We start from the raw sequence: 23622 nt of genomic DNA, 5'->3' as shown, positions 1-23622 counted from the left end.
AATTTCTTGTACATCGCTGGTTGAGATTGGATAAAAGTCGATATTATTAAATATTTCCTGGTTCTCTTCGTCTAGCAGCGAAAAAGCCGGCATTTTTATAAAACGTAGCAAGGGGGCTTGACCACCACCCACTACTTGTTGACGGATAATATTGGTATAAACAAACATGGCATCGACGCCTCTCATGATATCCGCGGGATACTCCGAAGTCTCGTTATTAAGATACCGATCTAATTGATTGGCACTAAAGCCTAGCAGTCTCCCCAGCCCCCTCCCGGGTGTTGTTTTGGGAAACAAAATTGAGACCGTATCGTTCAGTTTTGAAACCGTCACGGTTCCGTCTACATTCTGCGTGAATTTTAGACTTTTTCTATGCATCGGCGACATGGCTTCGCTCATAGCACTTAAAACATCGCTAATATGATAATAAACCCCGGGAGGTATCTCGCACGCGAAATTATCAACTCGTCTGGCTTGAGACCCGGGTAAATACGGCTGGTCAGCATAGTCGGGATCTTCTGGAAATCTATCCACATCGTATTCGCTAGTCCAAAAATTATTATTATCTGTCAATGTCATTGATCTTAATCGGGGATTTACCAAAGCTACTCCCGAGTGACTGTGTTGAAAAAATTCTCCCTCTTCGGGAATGTTAAATAACTTGGCCATTGGACCAGCTACTGATACGCGAACACCTGGCTCTATTTCGAGACGAACATAGTATCTATTTTCCGTTTCCGTTTTGAGAATGTACATTTTAAAATACTGGCGAGGCATATATTTTTGAACACCCAATAACTGATTTATAATTTTTAAATGTAAAGAGAAGGGAATTACGGCCCCGGTCGCCGTCAAATCGCAGGTATATTCGCCCGCGGGTATTTTAATTTTTGTAATATTAGTCCTAGTAAATAGATACATTAGCGAGTCATGAACGCGATAATTGACAAATGTGTCATTAGTTGTTTTGAAATGCGTAAAATTACGCTCTAAAGGTTTAGTGGATAAAAACGTCCCACCAACGTATTCAGCTTCTAAATTTAATATATCACGCAATTCTTTTGGCAAGAGCATTTCAATTTTAGCCGGACAATGGACTCTAAAATAATGCTCCGCTCCTTGTTTAATAACGCTAAATTCGGCCTTTTGCAATCTTAAAGGGTCAAAATTGCGCGCCGTTATTTGGAGGTTTTCGGCAATATCTTCGTAAATCTTATAATCATCTGTCGATCTAAACTCGCCTGACATTTTAAAAAAGAAATAAAGCCAGGGTTCTTCCCAAGGGGTATAACGCTTTATGGTTCTATTAACTCGATATTCTAGATATGCATTGTTTTCGTTTATGGTATATTCTTGTACCGTCATCCTCAAAGGACCAGATTGATTGCGCCCTGTGTAGTATTTATTGGGGTCAAGATCAAACAATTTAGCTAATTGGGGAGAAAATTTAATTTCCACCCATTCCGGTGTTTTAAAATTATACATGATAGCATCACCCCAATTATCTATAGTGTGATATGTTACTTCAATTTTTTTAAATACTAATTTTTCTAAAGTACGCGTTACGGCTTTATAAAGCCCTTCGGCGTTTTTCTCTGGCGTTTTACTGGCTCTAAAAGTTTGCGGTAAGAACAATATCTTATAGTTATCATAATCTTCGGGGTTAATTTGCTTAGGCTTTTCAGAGATAGTTGGCTCTGGTTTTTTCTTTGGCGGATCAACCGGCTGCGGAAACAAGGGTTTTTCATCAACCGATGGTGGGGAGGGGGTCGGTAATACGGGTAGCTCAAAAGTAGAGGATGTTGTAGAGTCTGGAGATTTTGAGAGATCAGGCTTGGATAGGTCGGGTTTTGATAGGTCGGGGTTCGGTAAGTCGGGGTTCGGTAAGTCGGGTTTCGGTGAGTCGGGCTTCGGTAAGTCAGGTTTTGGGGGGTCTGGAAATATATATATTTCCTCAACCTCCGTTGGCGAGGGGGTCGGCGTCAGTGGTTCAAAGGTAGAGGGTTTCGGAACCTCGGGTGCTGGAATTTTAGGGGGGTCCGGAGCTGGTATTTTGGGGGGATCCGGAGCTGGTATTTTGGGGGGATCCGGAGCTGGTATTTTGGGGGGATCCGGAGCTGGTATTTTGGGGGGATCCGGAGCTGGTATTTTGGGGGGATCCGGAGCTGGTATTTTGGGGGGATCCGGAGCTGGTATTTTGGGGGGATCCGGAGCTGGTATTTTGGGGGGATCCGGAGCTGGTATTTTGGGGGGGTCCGGAGCTGGTATTTTGGGGGGATCCGGAGCTGGTATTTTGGGGGATCCGGAGCTGGTATTTTGGGGGGATCCGGAGCTGGTATTTTGGGGGGATCCGGAGCTGGTATTTTGGGGGGATCCGGAGCTGGTATTTTTGGGGGATCCGGAGCTGGTATTTTGGGAGGATCCGGAGCTGGTATTTTGGGGGGATCCGGAGCTGGTATTTTGGGGGGATCCGGAGCTGGTATTTTGGGGGGATCCGGAGCTGGTATTTTGGGGGGATCCGGAGCTGGTATTTTGGGGGGATCCGGAGCTGGTATTTTGGGGGGATCCGGAGCTGGTATTTTGGGGGGATCCGGAGCTGGAAGCTTCGGTAGTTCAGGCTTGGGTGGCTGCGGTTTTGGCTTTGGCTTTGGTAACTCAGGCTTAGGTGGTTTGGGCTTTGGATAGTAGGGTTTCGGTAAGTCAGGTTTAGGGGGGTTTTGTTTTGGAAAAGTTATTTTGGGTGGAGGGGTTATTTTAGCTGGCTGTGGTTGTACAAGTACTACGGGTTCAGTCGTAGCAATAGGTATCGGAAGAAAAGGCGTAGTTCGCGGTAAAATAGGTATAGATGGCGGTACAGGCCTATATTCCGGTTGAGGTTTTTTTCTTATCGGCGGGGGAACTTCGTGGCTTGTTTTACGTTTAATGCCTGCCTTAGGAATGTACTTGTAATCAAATTTTTTTTTAAAACTATCTCCAACATTATCAATTTCGATTTCCACGTAATTGTTAGTGTAATTTAAACCTATATTTTTAGCATGCTTTGATACAGGATATTTGGATATATAGGGAACATCTTCGTAATTATTCTCTTTAAATTCATATAGCGTGGCCAAGGGGGAATCAGCTGGTATTTTGAACCGTATGTTTTCCTCTCCTAAAACTTGCAGGTAAACGGGAAAGTTTGTATCTAACTGTTTGCCTAGGGCCCCGTCTTTATATTTATTCACTAATTTAAAAGATAATTTGCCTTTTAAATATGGATGACTGTTTACATCATCATTTAACAGCTCGACAAAATTTTGGGGCAGTTCGTACTCTTTGGTCTTGGTATAACGATTGACAGGTATCTCTATTTTTTGATATTCAACAGGCTCTCTAACAGCTGCATAGTTGTCACGGCTTGGGTCACTTACAACCTGAATTTCAAACTTGTTAAACTCTTCGCTTATATTCACCCAATGATTTGGAAATATGATTTCTGCCAGCCCAACTTCATAATCGCTAGTCAAGTTAAGAGGTTGATGCAAATAATTTTTAAAACTTGATTGGGTATTGTTTGGGTATATATCTAAACACGTATTAGACGCTAAAGTTAAAAAAAAGTCGTCATTCATGACTAACGCCTGTTTATCAACTAAACCCAACTTCTTAAACAAACCTTATTTTATACATAAAAAAGATCGTTCATAGCTCGGTAGACTGGCCGGGATTTGAACTCGCCACCTTTTAGGGTATTACATTAGTAGACCCTGCCTTTAACCACTGAGCTATGGACGATCTTAAAATACACGCCGTTTATCTTCATCAAAAAAAAACTTTAAAAATTCTTAAACTTTTAAACGTCGTTACCCTTGAAAAATCTACGTAGCTAGGTAATTGACCTTGCCCGATTCCGATAAAAAAGACAACGCCCTGGTTAGATTGAGCCGGTTTTAACCTGTTTTCAAGCGGTTATTATATAAGACACGCGGCTTTAATAGTATGTTTCAGGGTGTGGTCGGTAAAAAATAAATTTTTTTTATCTAGAGAAATTGTTTAATATTAAATCTGCTCTCGGTCATTTAGTATATAAGCTCCGTGTTTCGTGAAGAAAGTTATCAGTTGCTCAGCTATGCTCTTAAAAGTCCAACTAAAGATGTCTTGCTTTAACTCGTGCCGCTTTTGTTGGGTGAGTAAAGACAAAACTCAATTTTCCAACGGAAAAGGGACCAATTTCGATTATGCCCACTGTCTCTTCTCGGGCATTGCCTGAAAAGGGACCAATTTCGATTCATGGGCTAGATTTACGTAGCTTTTCTGGACAATCTCTACTCATTTGACTGCCCGAAAAGCTGCGTAAATTTGTGTAAAGTCGCATTTTCCATCGTGACTTCTCCTGACAGAGTGACCAGGCCATCAGAAGGCTTTGTTCGTGCATCCTGATGGCTAATGTCGAGGAGGTTCATGAATCGACCTTCATTGCAGCGTCAGTTGCGTCCATACAACGGACTATAGCAATGAAGGAAAATCGAGTTTAAGTTAAGTCCTGCTACTTCTTCCGTGGCAAGACTTAATTTGACATGTTTTCCATTGGTCTCTTGAAAGTTGCGTAAAATTTGTGTGAAGTCGGCTCAGCCATAAGAATGCACGAGCAAAGCTTTTTGGTTGTGGTTCGATTTCATTCGCAAGGTCGGGCTGACACTGCAATGAAGGAGAAGTTCTGGCCCAAACAACCAGACCAGAACAAGAAGACCAGGCCCCACAGTGGCTCGGATGTAACTTCCTTCGGGAGGTAAAGGGTCAACGAAGAATTTTATAGGGCATGGCCCGTACAACCCGACAAGCCCTGCCACCGCATAAGGTTCTGCGTACCCTGCACCAACTGGAGCACGTTCTCTTCAGTGAGGCCTTGACTTTGATGTCCTTCTCAAACTTAACAGCTGTTCGCTCGATCAACGTGGATAGGATTCGGAGCCGAAATGCCCCAGATCTTCATGAATCAATGGAGGCATGTACCACCAGAGTGCCTGAAAAAAGCTAGTGGCCGACGCTCCACTAGAATGAATGCCACGTTGATGTCGTGAAATTGTTAATAAAACGCGGCTCTAATTACGATTTAAAGAGCGGCTTTCAGTTAAGATTTCGACTAAAATATCAAGTTTTGAAAATCAAAATGTCACTTTGAGCAAGATGCTTTTTACGCTAGAGATAAAAACAACTACCTTCAAAATTTCGATTTAAAGACTGGTTTTCATTAGCGGTAAAAGTAGCGGTAAATATTTCTGGTTTTAATTTAATTTTTGTTTATATTTATATTCTTGTTATTCTCTATTTATATTCTTGTTATTCTCTATTTTATTGTATATATTATTTGGTATTTGTTATTAAAAAATCTTTATTTATATATTTGTCTTTGTTTCTCAGACATATTTAAAAGGTTTATGGCGGGAAATTCAAACGAGAATCTTACAAAATAACTAGACTGGTTTATTAAAAGAACTACAACCTCCCAGGGTTAAGCCGAGCTTGTTTTGGGGGAAAAATAGGCAAAACCCCTCTAAAGAGTCATAGCATGCTGGAAGGTAGGGTTGATCAGGTAGGAATTTAGCTTAATCTTTGTTTGGAAGTTTGGTTTGAGTCTGGTGGATGGGGAGAGGGCGGCCATCTTGGGTGGCGGCCATCTTGGATCCGTGGCTATTTGTATAGTCCCTACTACTTATAAGAGGGGAATATACAGGGTGTTTCGGAGAAGTCTGGCACAAATTAACAGGCGTGTTCTTCGGGTCAAAAGAAGTCAAAAATGTTCTATGAACTTTTGGGTGAAAGCCCCCCGTTTCAGAGTTATGTACTCTCCAAAGTTGGCCTTAAAACAATGGAATTTTGCCGATATGTGGAACTGGTATTATGCCTTTGGACAAATTGTTTTCTAATTTACCATAAGCTTATGTACGAAGAAATTAACAGCTAGTGAAGTGGTTTAAAGGGCCGCTAACATTATTCGTTCTCGTATTAATAACGTTTTTACAAAAATAATAATCCCAAACAAATTTATTGCACCTTAAACGCCAGTTACTTGTTTAATTAGACTTTTTGTTTTATGTTCCTTCGGTTACAAAACATCAGCATTTACAAAAATTGTTCAAAATGACCTCCTTCAACGTTTAAGCAAACTTGCGCGCGTCTTTTAAACGACTCGCGAACACGTTCGAAGATTCCTGGCGTGTTGCGGATGTTATCACACCCATCAATTATTCTTTGTCTTAAGTCCTGGACATCTCGAACTTCACTACGGTACACCAAGTCTTTCAAATGGCCCCACAGGAAAAAATCACATGGGTTGAGATCCGGCGATCATGCTGGCCAATCAATAGCTCCGCCTCGACCTATCCACCTCAAAGGGAATTCGACATAAAGATGCTGTCTTACTCGAAGGCTAAAGTGTGGCGGTGCCCCATCGTGCATGAACCACATTCTTTGTCGGAGGTCCAACGGTACGTCTTCGAGAAGGTCTGGTAAATTGTCCTGCAAAAATCTCAAGTATGCCTCCCCATTTAACCTTGGTTGCATAAAAAAGGGTCCAATTAACCAATCGCCTACAATTCCGCACCACACGTTCAAACTAAACTGCACCTGATGTGCCCTTACGCGTGTCGCGTGTGGGTTTCTTTGGCTCCACTCGTGCTGGTTGTGCAAATTAATTACACCGCCACGCGAAAAATTGGCTTCGTCAGAGACCAGCAAAATACGTGGAAAGTCCAAGTCTATTACTTGTGCCAAAAACCACTGGCAGAAAGCTACTCTTCTTGGACAGTCACCTTCGTTTAAAGCTTGTACTTTTTGTAAATGGTATGGGTGGAACTGGTGTCCACGAAGGATTTTCCAAACGAGTACATGATTTACACCTAATTGGCGGCCAATGATCCTGGTGCTGGTTGTAGGATCTTCCTCAAAAATAGTTAGTACATTGTCTTCAATGTCCTCGGGTACAATCTGCGGGCGATCTTCAGGGCCTGACGGTTGTAGCTTACCGGTTTCTCTCAAACGTCTGTCAACAGCACTAAACGTTTGCCGATTCGGAACTTGTCGTTCAGGAAAGTGCTCCTGGTACAAGCGCCGAGCTTCAACCCCATTGCCTTGAGCCAATCCGTACATCAGATGCATATCTGAATACTCTGCATTCGTGAAGTAGACCATTATTTGTTTTAGAGAAGCTACCAAATTCGCATTTAAAAAGTAAAGCACATTAAATTCGATTGACCTTTACTCAAGCTTAAGTAGTGAAATTAAAAAACAAATTACGCTGCGTTGGATAAAACAATCGGAATGTTTTTTTAAGAATCACAACTACTTAAGCTTGAGTAAAGGAAAATCGAATTTAATGTGCTTTACTTTTTAAATGCGAATTTGATAGCTTCTCTAAAACAAATAATGGTCTACTTCACGAATGCAGAGTATTCAGATATGCATCTGATGTACGGATTGGCTCAAGGCAATGGGGTTGAAGCTCGGCGCTTGTACCAGGAGCACTTTCCTGAACGACAAGTTCCGAATCGGCAAACGTTTAGTGCTGTTGACAGACGTTTGAGAGAAACCGGTAAGCTACAACCGTCAGGCCCTGAAGTTCGCCCGCAGATTGTACCCGAGGACATTGAAGACAATGTACTAACTATTTTTGAGGAAGATCCTACAACCAGCACCAGGATCATTGGCCGCCAATTAGGTGTAAATCATGTACTCGTTTGGAAAATCCTTCGTGGACACCAGTTCCACCCATACCATTTACAAAAAGTACAAGCTTTAAACGAAGGTGACTATCCAAGAAGAGTAGCTTTCTGCCAGTGGTTTTTGGCACAAGTAATAGACTTGGACTTTCCACGTATTTTGCTGGTCTCTGACGAAGCCAATTTTTCGCGTGGCGGTGTAATTAATTTGCACAACCAGCACGAGTGGAGCCAAAGAAACCCACACGCGACACGCGTAAGGGCACATCAGGTGCAGTTTAGTTTGAACGTGTGGTGCGGAATTGTAGGCGATTGGTTAATTGGACCCTTTTTTATGCAACCAAGGTTAAATGGGGAGGCATACTTGAGATTTTTGCAGGACAATTTACCAGACCTTCTCGAAGACGTACCGTTGGACCTCCGACAAAGAATGTGGTTCATGCACGATGGGGCACCGCCACACTTTAGCCTTCGAGTAAGACAGCATCTTGATGTCGAATTCCCTTTGAGGTGGATAGGTCGAGGCGGAGCTATTGATTGGCCAGCAAGATCGCCGGATCTCAACCCATGTGATTTTTTCCTGTGGGGCCATTTGAAAGACTTGGTGTACCGTAGTGAAGTTCGAGATGTCCAGGACTTAAGACAAAGAATAATTGATGGGTGTGATAACATCCGCAACACGCCAGGAATCTTCGAACGTGTTCGCGAGTCGTTTAAAAGACGCGCGCAAGTTTGCTTAAACGTTGAAGGAGGTCATTTTGAACAATTTTTGTAAATGCTGATGTTTTGTAACCGAAGGAACATAAAACAAAAAGTCTAATTAAACAAGTAACTGGCGTTTAAGGTGCAATAAATTTGTTTGGGATTAATATTTTTGTAAAAACGTTATTAATACGAGAACGAATAATGTTAGCGGCCCTTTAAACCACTTCACTAGCTGTTAATTTCTTCGTACATAAGCTTATGGTAAATTAGAAAACAATTTGTCCAAAGGCATAATACCAGTTCCACATATCGGCAAAATTCCATTGTTTTAAGGCCAACTTTGGAGAGTACATAACTCTGAAACGGGGGGCTTTCACCCAAAAGTTCATAGAACATTTTTGACTTCTTTTGACCCGAAGAACACGCCTGTTAATTTGTGCCAGACTTCTCCGAAACACCCTGTATAATAATCTGGAATATTTTCTAAATAAGGAAAAAAATTGATATATAACGTAGGAATAAGAAACGCAACAATAAGAGTAATTTATCATTTATTCGGTTATTTAAACATTAACAATACATTGTTTTTAGACCGACAAAATTTCCAAGAATATATTTTAAATAGATACGTCATTAAACACTGGATCATTTAGGACATTAGCACATTAGCTTCGGTAGTGGTTGTTCTCTGGCGAATATCTCCTGGTCCCTTAGCACCGTTTATCGAGCAATTTCGATATTAAATTCATTTTGCTCTTCTCCGAGGTAACGCATTCCAACGATTTCAAATCCTCTCGGAATATTTTCAGACGCCTTAGAGTAATCCATGACCCAATACACGCGAGATAAGAGTGACATATATTTTTTAACCGTACATTAGTTCAGTTTTTAGACCGACAAAGTTTCCGAGAATATGGTTAAATAAAATTGAGACGTCGTCTTCGTAATCTCCGTATTCCTCGACAAAGGATTCTAGAATTCTTTCGTAGTTAAGCAACGGAATAGCTCTAATTAGGTTTTTCTCCACTCTCTCACTCCAATTAGTATCCGTGGGTAAACAAGTGATATCGTGGGCGATTTCGTTATGACAGCTGATATTTTCGCACGAATCAGTGAAATTAAATAAAATATTGGTCAAACTGTCCAAAATAATCTTCTTCATTATTTCTCTGGCCTCTTCTTTTCGCTTTAATTCGCTACCAATGACATTTTTCAAGTTCTTTAACCTTAACCAACTGTCCTTATTTAATGAAAATCCTTTCGATGTTGAGAATAGAATATTATATCTATTATTCGATCCTCTAATATATTGACGAATATCAACTATTTTTCCTCTCTGACATACGAAGCATTCTAGTTTAACTCTCTGAGTACCGTCAACTAACCAAGTCAGAAATCGTCCCGTTATTCCGTTAAAGAAAGCGTCAATATCCGCTTCGAAAGTCCATATACTATTCCAAATACAACTGTCGAAAGACGCTTCGGTTTTAGTATCGAGTCGTTTGACATTGAAGACGGGAAGCATTCCGCTTCCAACGTAAATGTTTTGCTTCTCCGATAGGTAGTGTACTTGATTCATCTCTAACCGGTTATGAGAGAATGCTTCTAAAATCAGAGGTTATATAGAGCCTTTTTACTCGGGATTAAATAACACCGAGCGATCCCTAGTTATCATGATAGAATTTTCGAATTCGGAATAAATTATGCACGTGACATTGTGTGGTAAATTGTTTTTAAATTTCATATTGATACGTAGATTTCCTTGTCGGGGCAAAGAAAGATGACTAGCCCCCGCATTTTCATCTGGGCTTAAATCTAGGCAATACAAAGCGTAACCTTTTTTGTACTCTTCGTACGTGATAAAATTTCCCTTGTTTTTTCTGTATGTGTTTAGAGAGGTGAATAACGACATGTACTCTCGAGTGTATAGATTGTTTTCGTAATCAGGCGTAAAGGCTTCCGAAGGATAGGTATCAGTACCGACGTTGACGGATAGGTAATTAAGATCAAAGGTTTCAAAATTAAAGGGGTTTAAAGAATGATTACCATTAAAGGCCGAGGTTCGAACTAGGCCTATGATTACTCTTTGAGGTATTTTACCTAAGAAGACGTTTTCTCGATTAACGTCGTTCATTCCAGCTGGAATTGAAAAGGTTTTCACGACTGTTTGATTCAAAGGATAGATGGCGCTGGTTTGCTCTAATACCGTAGCGTGGGCTAACATTATTTCGGGATTTATTTTTAGTCTTTTAACGTACAATGAGGCATTATCGATAACCACTTTATATTTCTTATCAGCGGCTTCTTTCGATATTACGCAAAACTCTGGTTTAGATCGAATAAGCCTAAATCTAACGTCTACATTATTCAATAGGAAACGATTTAAGCGACAAATATCAACGTGTAACGGGGCGTATAAATCTATCGTACTCGATATCTTGGCTCTCTCGGCTCTTCTTAATATCCCATTGGTAGTAAGATTATTATTGGCTGCCACCCAGGCGGAATCGGGATCGATCGGATTATCCTTATAATATAAGCCTAGATTTAGTTGGCTTTCTTTAGCATCTATACCGTAATTTAATAAATTCTCGAGATAAGCGATATAAGGGGCTCCTTGGTTAGGGGACTGAACGGTCGTGTTTCCTAAAAAGACGTCTATTTGGGAAAAGAGGGCGGCGTGTAAAAGATTAACCGGAGCTACTTTTTTTTCAGCCGCTGGTACGTCGGTGCCGTCCAAATGAAGCACCCTGACCTTCAGCCTTAACCTAGTTTTAGAAAGGTCGATATAATGTTCGCTAGTGCCAGGGACAAAAAATTCCAAAGGTCCACTATCCGTTACGGAGCTTAAAGGTTGATAACTTTCGTCGCTACTAGTTATAATGTTAGCGTTCAAAGAGGGTGTCGCGAATAGGTCTAATTCCCCCATCATGCCTTCGAATTGGGCCATCTTGTTTTACGATAAAAAATCGACCTTTGATCTACTTTTCTTCTTTCGTACCTTCTGACGTTTCCGTCGAATACCAGACCCGTACTGAGAATTAGCCAGACTATCACCCGCTTTATGAATTAAATTTGAGCCCGCTATTTTTAGATTCCTTTTGAACGCTCTCTTGGGTTCTTCTCCAGCGCTCATATCTTGAATAAACCTTCCACCAAGTCCTAAAGCTTCTTTACCCACGCTCTTAGCTATCGGTTTCGCTAGAGGAGTTAACATTCTCATCAAAGCTCTAAAAATCCCTCCTAAACCAAATCCTTTCTGCACTAATACACCTGGTGGAGATCCAAGGAACTGTTCCTGATAATAGGACACGTACCTATTAGGTCGAGACATGTCGTCTAAAGTGAATTTTGATAATGATGCGATCCGATATAAAGGATATAGGAGCGTCGGCTTCGTCTCTAATATCAATTTTGATAGTTTCAATTTCGTTGGATCTTATAGGATAATAGTCTATAGTATCGTATGTGATAATTTTCTCCGACGTATCGTTTTTAGTGGGAATGACGCGTAGAAGAGGTTTGAAACCAGAGCCTATAAACTGGGGGTATATCAGATCAGTGTAAACGTATAAATATTGACTGACTAAATCCGGTTTGAAGTTGGCGTTTGCAGACCCTAATAGACGATTAGTTTGGTCACCGAATCCTAACATAGAACCTAATTTGTTACGAACGCCTCTAAAAAGCACGGTGCACTCCTTATCAGTCGTTATTCGAACGGTACCGTTATCGTTTAACGAGAAATTAAACCGAGATTGATGAGCTTCGGGTATCGCTCTATTCATAGCTTCCAATAAGGCATCGACACTATAGGGTCCCTCAGGAATCTTTACCGTTACCATACGATTTTGAAGTTTTAAAGTTTTTTTCAATTTTATCTCGATATAATTATTGGTGTAGTTTATCGTAATATTTCTTATGCTTGTTGAGACAATGGAATGGGACAAATGTATTCCCCAGTAATGTACTCGTCCGTTTCGAATCCTAAAACCTGAGCCAGAGGGCCAGGAGCTAGCCTGGCCTGGTGACCGGCATCGACTGATAATTTAACTCTCTTGATAGGAAGCCCAGTCGGAACTGACATATCTATAACCTGTATTTTTACGGGAAAATTCTGTTTTTCAAGCTGAACGGTTAAGTCACGCACCAGTTTATTCTGCATTGAAAAAAATACGGCGTTTCCATTTTTATCTTTCAAACCTTCGTACTTTTGCGGTATAAACTCTACTCTTCTAACGTCCCAGCTATCATTCGTTAAATATCGTTCAGGTACCTGTATTTCGAAAGAGTTACAGGTATTGTCTATTACGGTTGAAATTTTCGGTGTTAATATTTCCGATAAACCAATTTCCCATTCGTTTGAAAGAATAATTGGTTTACCTAATTTCACCGTGAAAGACGATTGTGAATTATCGGGATATTCATCAGTTTTATCACTTAACAGAGTAACGAAAAAGGAATTGACCGACATAATTGATACTTTATTTAAAAATGAATGAGGATTTACACGTTATTCAATTTTATTTAGAAATAAAAGGTTGAACTCGATGTGATGGTTAGAGCGGGGTTCGATCTCGCGACCTATTGATTGGCGAACAAACGCGCTAACCACTACACCGAGAGCAACCTTAATGGCTTCTTACGTTATAGAGAAGATTACATTAACATATACTTGGAAATAAAACGGGTAAATGTTCATGATAAAAACTATCGGGAGTACCGAATTTACTCATTTGTTCCTGTATGTATTTTATAAAGTCATTTCCGTAAAATTCGGCTTTTTCTTCTAAACACAATGGCGCCGGTGAATCCGTTTCCGAGGCTTTGGCTCTTGGTTGATTTATACCGTGACCCAATCGGGTAAATAAAAGTCCGTCATCTAATTCCTCCAAAATAATGGTACTTCTAGGTAATATGAATCGTTTCAAAATTTCCACCTGATTCTGGTACTCGATATCTTTTTCTTGAGGCTCTCCATCTTTAAACATCGGGCATTTCTTCGTAACACGAGCGATTTTCCCACTTTCAGATACTCGGTGTTCGAAACATATTGTATACATAGCGCATTGATCTAAAAGATACGCGACCATATATTGGAAATCCTCGCGCCCTTTGAATCGTTGATACGTCACTATATAACGCATTTTGTAAGATCTCCCTCGGAAGTCACTGCTCTCTTCAAGGCGTTCGTCGAATAACCGAGATAAAGAGAGATCGCTCTCTTATCAAACAAACTCTTATTTAAGTCTGGCGATTACGTCACGACTAAAGACAAGTACAGACACGTCCTAAAAACCGTTTAACCATATAGAGGGGAACTTTTTAAAATTATTTCCAAATTTTTGGATTCATTACCGCAGAATTTAATCATGATGTAATCAGTACATTGTTTTTAACATTTTATTTCAAAATTTGATTTGTTTTTTACACCATTGACATTTTCGTTTGTTTATATATATGTCAGGAAATAGTGAATATGGTAAAAGTAAAGGATAGAGACCAAAAAGCGCAACTACAGGGTTCATCGTCAACATTCCCAAAATAATTCCTACAGGTACAGTTATAGGAAGTAGAATAATATATGTTCCAGCTATAAAAGAATATTTGATTCCAACCTGTAAAACCCTCAATATACAACATCTATTATTACAATATTCTTTAGTCTTGGATTTGTTTGTACTTTAAACGTATTTCTCCGTTACTGACACATCTCTCCCAGACTCGTCGTTAGAACAATTTATAGGTATGTTACATGTTGAAAACCCTTTAACAAGCGGACATTCCGGGGAATATTTTCGATGCTTCTCATTCTCCATTAGAAGTCACTGCTCTCTTCAAGGCGAATAACCGAGATAAAGAGAGCACTCTCCTATCAGACAAACTCTAATTTAACTCTGGCAATTACGTCACGACTAAAGAGAGACAAGTTCACGCCCTTAACCCTTTAACCAATTAACAAAGACCTAATCAATTGGCGACCCCCACTCTCGACCAATAAACGAACTCAGAGAAACCCCCCCGGATAAAAAACCGGTTTTCCCCCCGCTAGACTCACGCGAGTATACACGCGCGAGTCTAGCGCGCTAGAAGGCTTGCGGCACACTTAAATGACCTAATTAACTCTCCATATTTCGGTGGGTTCACTACTGGTAGACATTTTAATTGGGTCCGACCATTATTGGGAATTGGTGACAGATAACAACGTAAGATTCACCCGTTCTTTAGTTGCCACAGAAACAATTCTAGAGTGGTGTATACAGGGACGAAAAAATAGCTCCCTCGAAAAAACTAGCCGCGATCCCATATCGGCTATGGTAATATCCCTTACCCAAAAAAAGGTTAATGACACCCTGAAATCATTCTTCGATTTAGAAAGCATGGGGATTGACAATAGAGAGATTAAAGAAAATCTCAACGAGAGAACTGTCGAAACCTTTTATGAGGATATCACACACAATGGGGAAAGATATGTCATAAAACTTCCATGGCGAACAAATAAGGAGGCGCTCCCTGATAACTATGCAGTAGCGTCAAAAAGGTGGCACTCCCTTCAAAAGAAATTCGAAAAGGACCCTAGCTTTTTCCTAGAATTCCAGAAGGTCATCAATGATCACATCAGCAAAGGGATAGTGGAATATGTCCCGGAAGATGAAATTGACCTTCGAAATCCAGGCACCTACTATCTTCCCCACCAGGCGGTAGTTAGACAAAAGGCTCAAACGACAAAATTCAGGGTCGTGTTCGATGCATCCTCCCACGGGTACGGGGCTCCTTCGTTAAATGATTGTTTAGTAACGGGTCCAAACCTTAACCCAGATCTCCTGCTTCTGCTATTAAAATTTAGAAAAAATAAGGTATCCATAGTTGCAGACATTGAAGCCGCCTTCCTTCAAATAAAACTGGATAGACCCGATAAGGATTCAGTAAGGTTCCTTTGGGTAAAAGAAAAAAGTGGTCAAATTATCCCTGGCGAATTTATTGTCCTCAGAATGACGCGAGTTACATTTGGTCTTGGACCAAGTCCGTTCGCTCTCCGCTGCACTATTAAGTATCACGTGGAACACGCGGAAAACACAGATGAGAGGGTTAGAGATACTCTCAACAACTGCCTCTTTGTCGACGACTTAGTTGGTGGACAAAAAGATGATTCATCTGCCCTTGAAGTATCCAAAGGCACCGCGTTTTTGGCTAAAAAGGCGGGGATGAGATTCCGTAAATGGGGGACCAACTCAGCGGAATTGCGACAACTATGGGAAAGGGAAATAAACGAGAAGGGGGAGCAAATATTCGAGCAAGCTAAAGTCTCGGAAGAAACAAAAATTTTAGGCATAAGATGGAAACCCTTAGAAGACAAATTTTCCTTCGACTTCACCGAATTGATTGAGACTAGTCAGGACGTGAAGTTAACAAAACGACATTTACTCAGCTACATCTCCAAAATTTTTGACCCAATGGGTCTGTTAGCACCGTTTACAATACGCGCGAAAATGTTGTTTCAAGTTTTATGGGGATACAAATCAGACTGGGATGAGATACTCCCAGCAGAGGTTAGTCAGCAATTTGAAAGTTGGTCCCAAGAACTGCCCCTACTGCACAATCTAAAGATCTGTAGGAACTATTTTCATGAGCCTAAGGAAAAAATAATTGAGCAAGAGTTACACTGTTTCGTTGACGCTTGCTTGGGAGCCTTCGCCGCAGTGGTTTACATAAGGTACACCACCGAATCAAACCATGTAGATATAGCCTTGATAACCTCCAAAACACGCGTAGCACCCTTAAAACAGTCACAAGACGGGTTAACATTACCGAGACTAGAACTTATGGGTTGTTTATTAGGTGTGAGACTAGCTAATTACGTCAAACCCGCATTCCATGAGAATCTCAATAACGTCTATTTTTGGACGGATTCGACCATCGCTTTAGCTTGGATTAGGGATAACACAAAAAATTGGAAACCCTTTGTTAGCAACCGAGCCGCAGAAATTCAAAAACTCACAAAGGGAGAAAATTGGAATCACTACCCCGGAGCGCAAAACCCAGCTGACGATCCTAGCAGGGGTATGAAAGCGGGGGACTTAGTAAGAAATAAGCTATATTGGGAGGGGCCCCAATGGCTGAAGGAAGATAAAACCTCCTGGCCAACTAGCGAACCCCTAAGGGCAAATCTTGACTCGGTCGCCAAAGAAAAAAGAAAAATAGCCCTAGCTATCACCTCAAAAGAACCGGTAGGAGTTCAATACATAATAGATCTAAGGAGATATTACCATCTCAACACAGCCCTTAGAATAACTGCCCTCTTTTTTCGATTCGAAAAAAAATGCACAGGCAAAGGTCAATGGGACAGACAAAATTACTGGACCTATTAGTGCCGAAGAGTTAGCGTTCACAGAACGTTTCTGGGTTAAATCCGTGCAATCGGAAGAATTTGAGTCAGAATTGCCGTGTCTGCATAACAAAAAATGTGTTGAATCTAATTCAAAAATTGCCACACTAAATCCAGTATTAAACGATTTAGGACTAATTTGCGTGGGAGGTCGTTTGGAAGAATCTTCTCTTTCTTACGCTGAAAAACACCCTATATTAATTACCAAAGGGCAAAGGGTAGCCAAAATGCTAATAGTTAGAAGCCAAGCACAAGTTTATGATGGGGGGATAAATGACACAGTTACTCAATTAAGGGAAAGATACTGGGTTCCCAGCGCAAGGAAAATTGCGCGTAGGGTAGTTAAGGAATGTGTCACCTGCAAAAGAGTTAAGGTTTCACCTGGCAAAATTGCCACAGTGCCCCTACCAAGGGACAGAATTGAGGAAGCGCCCCCGTTTTCCGTCGTTGGAATAGATTTTGCTGGTCCGCTATTGGTGAAAGCCAACACAAAAACCCAAAAAGCCTATATCTGCCTCGCCACCTGCGCCGTGACCCGAGCTATTCACTTGGAATTGGTCCTTACGCTAAGTACGGAAGAATTCTTAATGGCTTTTAGACGAATGATCGCCAGACGAGGGGTACCCAGCATAGTGTACTCAGACAATGCTAAGACTTTTAAAAGGGCAAGCACGGATCTCAAAACAATTTGGCAAAGCGTTAAGGCAGAGAGTTTCAAAGAATTTTTTGGGGTGCGCGGTATCCAGTGGAAATTCATAGTGGAACGCGCGGCATGGTATGGAGGATGGTGGGAGCGTCTGGTGAGATCAACTAAAACCACACTAAAAAAGATGCTTGCCCACGCCTCCTTATCCTATACTGAATTAGAAACTCTTCTTATCGAAACTGAGGGGATAATCAACTTTAGACCCATCACGTACACTTACAATGATGCAAACGAACCGGTCCCTTTGACCCCATCTGCATTGTTGCTTGGTCGTAGAGTCACTTCCTTACCCCTCTAATGTTCAAGCGTGAGAAGATACCAAAGTCGAGAGACGAACTTCTTAAGAGAAATCAGTATCGGGAAAGAATAATTCAAAATTTGTGGAAACGATGGGGGCACCATTACCTTATGGAATTAAGGTCCGCTCATTATTCCACAAATCTAACTTGCAAAGGCAATTTCAAAAATGGGGACGTGGTTGTCATCAAAGAGGACAATTTACCACGCCATATGTGGAGGTTAGGATTAATTGTACAGGTAATTAAAGGTCGCGACAATCAAATTAGGTCATGCGTCCTTAGGACGACTAATGGCAACAAAATACGGCGTGCCATTCAACACCTTTGCAATTTAGAAATATCCGAATAGTTTAACACGTTCTGCACTTCGGTGACTTAGTGTCACCTGGGGTGGGAGTGTAAAAAAGGCGAACGTGTTACACTACGATTTATATACTTCTAATCAATTTTATAAGCATGCACACTACTACTTTATGTTTATCAATTTCTGTTATATTACTACTTTATGTTTATCAATTTCTGTTAAAATTTATGGCCATTCGAAGTAAAAGCAAACATAAAACCATTAAGCCTTCTCCTTGGCGTTCGAACCCCCAAGTTGTTCACGGCCCTCTCCCACTCTGACCTTGGAAGCAAAAAGAAAAAGCAAACACAAACTGCCAACAAAAGACACACGTTGAAACGTAAAAATTCTTACATCGACGAAGGTGTAGCACTTTGGCCAATAGGGGGAGAACGCTCAAGGGAGAGATGGATGCTGTGGCCATGGGCCGTAAGCCCACGGGTAAAATGAATAATACAAAAAAGGGCAGAGTTGGACAGACACTGAAGGAGAAAGGACCTCTTTTGCGCCACACTCTGAAACTTAAAATTTTAGCGAATGTTTTTAATTTTCAAAGTCAAATAAAATATAGTTCTGATTTGTTAAACCTGACCATTCATTAGAAAATCACGACACCTCTGACTGCACTGTTTCAGTCCGGTACAGTCAGAACAACCAAGCTCTCCCAAGCGAACCAAACACAAAGAGAAACAAAGGGTTGGACAACGCTCGCCACAAGTCAAGACACACTAACCCCAACAACTTTTCTTTAAAGGTGGCCTTGCTTCTATGTAGCTTCGCACAATCAAACTGATGTGCACATTAGCACATGATTAAATCTGTGCAGACTTGGTCAAAATTCTGTGCTGTCTCAGAGTCACCACTCTGCACAGTTTTAATTAACAGTGTTTGATCTCGCTAAGCTTCATCCAAAAACCAATGCCGCAAAATTACTTTCTTTCCGATGGTATCTTCAAGTCCAACAATGGCTAGGACAAGATTTAATCCTGAACAGTGGGGAAGGTTTCGTGATTGCGAAAGTCGAAAACCCATTCACACCACTCTCCTTTCTGCATCAGATGAACTTTCAACACTCATCACTTGCACCTGCAATCTGCAAAACATCTTGTGTAAAGAACTATAAATGTAGACGAGGAGGATTAGTTTTCTCGGCATTGTGCGGACATTGTCAAGGGATTAGCTAAAATAAAAAATCTTTAGGATGATGATAAATATGAAACAAAAGTTAACAACGTGTCCTAAATCTAATCCATTCCCTAATGAACATGTTGAGTAATATGACAAGGAGAATAATTTAACCCCAAGGTCCTAAATAAGATTTTTTGCCGTAGCCTCTAGTTCTGAAAATTGTGACGTAAAACTTTTTGACGTTCCCAACGGAGCTCGTGTGAATAGAGAGATAAAATTGCTAAAATCTCGACCACGACCGAGAACGAGGTTTTTAAGCAGCGCTCCACAATTAAACAGGCGGGGCTAATTTTTTTATCTGAGTAAGTTCAAGCATTGAGGTTTCATCCATGTGCACGGTGTTTACGTTATTTATGGTGACGACGTATCGAGTGGCGTTCTAAGGCTTTTAAAGAAAGTTGGTTATTTCGACATAATGGATGAATCAGAAGCCGACAGAAATAAATTTTTCTGGCACGGAAATACTCTGAGATTGTTTTGAGAGCCCTTTATCTATTTTTAAATTAATACATTTACACCCAATTCCTTATTCCTAACTTGCTCCGTCATAACGAGAACTCCGATCGTCTTATAAAATATCCGTCTCTGTATTGGCCGAGAAGCTCACCACGAGCGGATCCAAGCTCCAATCCAAAAATTGAAGTTTCGCTAATTTTTTAAGGGGGGTAGAAATTTTTTAGAAAGACCCAGCTTTCCGCGGCTGATGTTAGTTGGCGCCGAGAAAAATGCTAGGAGAGAAAAACTTCGGGTAATCAACTACTATTTACTCTACAGTAAATATTTTCGGCCTAGCCCTGGGATATCAAGTTTTAGGAACACTCGAGATGAGACGTTCATTCGTAGGCAGGAAAGCTATATCCTTGGTGTTAGATTATTCACCTTGTTGTAATATAGCTTTGAATAATTTTTCTTTCTCAGAATTATGTTTAGACGGTCTTCAACATATTATTTACCAGTTTTCATGATTTTTTAAGAATATACTGTATGACTAAATAACATTCCCGGCGGCCATTTTCCAACATGGCGGCCAAACTTTCAGATCAATGGTTTAAATATTTTACTATGAGGTTCACACAGCTCTCATTCTAATATTTATGAATTTTTATAATTATCTAACAACATACTGTACAGACTGTTAAAGGGAATGCGAATTTACAATTTCATATCATATTTTACCACGAAAGTGGTATTATGTTACAATTTCATATCAGATTTCACCACGAAAGTAGTATTATGTTACTTTTTCAATCCTCTTCTTTCAAATTATGACGTTTTTAATATAATTGAACCTAAGTTTCTATTTTTAAAATCCGTGGAAAAATCACGAAAACTCAGTTTCGATATAGGCCTACACCCTAGAAAGAGAAGTAAAGTTAAGTTTGCGCAATAATAGTAAAGTTCGTTTAAGAAGTTAAACCCTTTCCCTTTTCAAAAGTGTGCCATTTCAGAAAGACATCTAAGTTCTTCCGAGTAAAGTAGTGACAACTGTAAGCCTCTTTAGGGGGTAAAGTGTTCTCCAACACGTATTTTGTCTCTCCATACCTCGCAGTATCGAACTCGTGATCAACTACGTTGAAAACGAAATGGGGAAAGTATCCTTTGGCAGCATTAGGGAGACCGAAAGTGGCGGGAAATTTAGATAAAGCTACGGGGATGAAGTTGTAAGAGTCGAGGAATAACAGACTAGATACTTTTTTTTCTAAAATAAGTGTACCGTTAATTTCAGTGATTTAGGTACAAATTTTTCTCGTCCCGATTGATAATTTCTCCAATCAATAGTTGATTATCATAGCTGGTACAAAAACGATAACTTTCTCAAAGTCAAATAAACTGACTAAATAATCCATGAATAGTGCTATGGGATTGCCGCCGGAGTATCGTTGTTTTCGGGGTCAAATTTGTTGCATTTGATACAACTAAAATCTAGGCATGTTTTTACTATACAATCCTCGCAGACGGAGATGCTAAAACATGAAATAGGCTGATGTTCGCACGCCCCCAACTTTTCCTGACATATTTTCGTCTGTATACATTCAACGTCAAAGAAAACATACATATGTTCAGGTACATTTCGACGACGTTTTTTTAGAACGTGCAATAGGACTGTTCATGAGCCGAGGTCGGAAAAACGTCGGCTCGGCTCGACTCGAGCCGAGCTGGGTCTTGGCTCGGTTAACATATGTATGTTTAACAAAAATTGCTACTACCAACGCTTGACTTCAGAACAGAACTTCTGAGGTTAGAGGCGAGAGAAACCAAATTTTCCCAGGCATTATTTCATATAAAAATACAACGGAACGCTCTTAGTAGAAAAAAGGACAACTAAAGGAAAGCACAATTTCAGTGACTGAGCTCGCGAGTCGCTGTGGCTAGATGCCTATCGGCTCGACCTTGAAAAGCTCGCTCGTCAATTAATCGAGCCGCCAAAGTGTCGGCTCGGCTCGGCTCGAACTCTGCTCACTCGTCTCGAGCCCGAGCTGGCTCGAGCTCGTGAACAGTCCTAATGTACAACATTAGGAACTTGAATGTAACTAGACAATACATTTCCTCACATGTGTGCTTAGTGGCACGTTTTTCGAAATCAAATATTTTAAAACAGTTTTTACAATTGTAATGTTGTTCACACAGGGTGTTTTTGTTGCCTGCTGGAATCGAGTGACTAGTATAACAATCGTCACTCCAGAATGTTTGCAAGCGTGATACGGATGTTTTTTCTAGACCGTGGCAAACGGTGGGTCTCATACATTTAAAGCAAAAATCATTACATTTATCATGAATTTATTTATTTAACATGAATATATATCTGCATTGACTAGCTAAACTACATATTCAGGGATGGGAGGGGCTTAGTTTGAGTGACGTCAGAAAATTTAAAGCTAAAGCTCTATGGCTAAAGGCTAATTATGCTTATAAATAGATCAACTACCGCATTAATTTTACCTCCAACAGCAGGGAAGAAAACCAGCAAGATAAATTCTCACCCTTTCAGATGTTGGTAGTTAATTTTCAACCGTTTCATTTTCCTTATGACCAAGGCTTAACACTTTACCAACAGCTTTCAGTTTTAGATTATAAAAAACATTGTACGCACTTACTAATAAGAAACGTTTCGGTAGTAATAAGAAACGTTTCGGTAGTAATAAGAAACGTTTCGGTAGTAATAAGAAACGTTTCGGTAGTAATAAGAAACGCTTCGGTAGTAATAAGAAACGTTTCGGTAGTAATAAGAAACGTTTCGGTAGTAATAAGAAACGCTTCGGTAGTAATAAGAAACGTTTCGGTAGTAAAAAGAAACGTTTCGGTAGTAATAAGGAACGTTTCGGTAGTAATAAGAAACGCCTCGGTAGTAATAAGAAACGCTTCGGTAGTAATAAGAAACGCTTCGGTAGTAATAAGAAACGCTTCCGTAGTAATAAGAAACGCTTCCGTAGTAATAAGAAACGCTTCCGTAGTAATAAGAAACGTTTCGGTAGTAATAAGAAACGCTTCCGTAGTAATAAGAAACGTTTCGGTAGTAATAAGAAACGCTTCCGTAGTAATAAGAAACGCCTCGGTAGTAATAAGAAACGCTTCGGTAGTAATAAGAAACGCTTCGGTAGTAATAAGAAACGCTTCCGTAGTAATAAGAAACGCTTCCGTAGTAATAAGAAACGCTTCCGTAGTAATAAGAAACGTTTCGGTAGTAATAAGAAACGCTTCCGTAGTAATAAGAAACGTTTCGGTAGTAATAAGAAACGCTTCCGTAGTAATAAGAAACGTTTCGGTAGTAATAAGAAACGTTTCGGTAGTAATAAGAAACGTTTCGGTAGTAATAAGAAACTTTTCGGTAGTAATAAGAAACGTTTCGGTAGTAATAAGAAACGTTTCGGTAGTAATAAGAAACGTTTCGGTAGTAATAAGAAACGTTTCGGTAGTAATAAGAAACGTTTCGGTTGTAATAAGAAACGTTTCGGTAGTAATAAGAAACGTTTCGGTAGTAATAAGAAACGTTTCGGTAGTAATAAGAAACGTTTCGGTAGTAATAAGAAACGTTTCGGTAGTAATAAAAAACGCTTCCGTAGTAATAAGAAACGTTTCGGTAGTAATAAGAAACGTTTCGGTAGTAATAAGAAACGTTTCGGTAGTAATAAGAAACGTTTCGGTAGTAATAAGAAACGTTTCGGTAGTAAGAAGAAACGTTTCGGTAGTAATAAGAAACGTTTCGGTAGTAAGAAGAAACGTTTCGGTAGTAATAAGAAACGTTTCGGTAGTAAAAAGAAACGTTTCGGTAGTAAGAAGAAACGTTTCGGTAGTAA

The 23622-nt window shown here is 40.2% G+C and overlaps 3 protein-coding genes across 3 annotated transcripts; 2 read left to right on the top strand and 1 right to left on the bottom strand.

The window, feature by feature from the left end:
• Positions 1-7037: 7037 nt before the first annotated feature.
• Positions 7038-9946, top strand: LOC149593896 (uncharacterized). Its single transcript, XM_089861659.1, has 3 exons — positions 7038-7573; positions 7661-7803; positions 9824-9946. The coding sequence occupies exons 1-3, from the start codon at positions 7408-7410 to the stop codon at positions 9944-9946; spliced, it is 432 nt and encodes a 143-aa protein (XP_089717785.1). The 5' UTR covers positions 7038-7407.
• A 92-nt stretch (positions 9947-10038) lies between these two features.
• Positions 10039-11355, bottom strand: LOC149593895 (uncharacterized protein F54H12.2-like). Its single transcript, XM_089861658.1, has 2 exons — positions 10836-11355; positions 10039-10544 (listed from the first exon to the last, which is right to left on the bottom strand). Exons 1-2 carry the CDS (start codon positions 11353-11355, stop codon positions 10039-10041), a joined length of 1026 nt encoding a protein of 341 aa, XP_089717784.1.
• A 3430-nt stretch (positions 11356-14785) lies between these two features.
• On the top strand, positions 14786-18145 carry LOC149593894 (uncharacterized). Its single transcript, XM_089861657.1, has 4 exons — positions 14786-16633; positions 16734-17735; positions 17804-18015; positions 18064-18145. The coding sequence occupies exons 1-4, from the start codon at positions 14786-14788 to the stop codon at positions 18143-18145; spliced, it is 3144 nt and encodes a 1047-aa protein (XP_089717783.1).
• The last annotated feature ends 5477 nt before the right edge of the window (positions 18146-23622 follow it).

The sequence above is a fragment of the Phalangium opilio genome, unplaced genomic scaffold, assembly GCF_054372755.1.
Source record: "Phalangium opilio isolate 3A_F unplaced genomic scaffold, DU_Popi_V2 ptg000483l_1, whole genome shotgun sequence".
Lineage (NCBI taxonomy): Eukaryota > Metazoa > Arthropoda > Arachnida > Opiliones > Phalangiidae > Phalangium > Phalangium opilio.
The sequence above is the reverse complement of the archived record's forward strand: the minus strand, read 5'-3'. Positions and strand labels throughout refer to the sequence as shown.

Coding starts and splice junctions, on each gene's coding strand:
- LOC149593896 (XM_089861659.1), top strand. CDS start 7,408: ATGGTCTACTTCACGAATGCAGAGTATTCAGATATGCATCTGATGTAC. Junction 7,574..7,660: donor CAGACGTTTGAGAGAAACCG/GTAAGCTACAAC, acceptor TTTTTGAGGAAG/ATCCTACAACCAGCACCAGG. Junction 7,804..9,823: donor AAGGTGACTATCCAAGAAGA/GTAGCTTTCTGC, acceptor ATTCCGTTAAAG/AAAGCGTCAATATCCGCTTC.
- LOC149593895 (XM_089861658.1), bottom strand. CDS start 11,355: ATGGCCCAATTCGAAGGCATGATGGGGGAATTAGACCTATTCGCGACA. Junction 10,545..10,835: donor CGAGAGAGCCAAGATATCGA/GTACGATAGATT, acceptor TTTCAATTCCAG/CTGGAATGAACGACGTTAAT.
- LOC149593894 (XM_089861657.1), top strand. CDS start 14,786: ATGGGGATTGACAATAGAGAGATTAAAGAAAATCTCAACGAGAGAACT. Junction 16,634..16,733: donor CTATCACCTCAAAAGAACCG/GTAGGAGTTCAA, acceptor AAAAATGCACAG/GCAAAGGTCAATGGGACAGA. Junction 18,016..18,063: donor TTACCACGCCATATGTGGAG/GTTAGGATTAAT, acceptor CAATCAAATTAG/GTCATGCGTCCTTAGGACGA.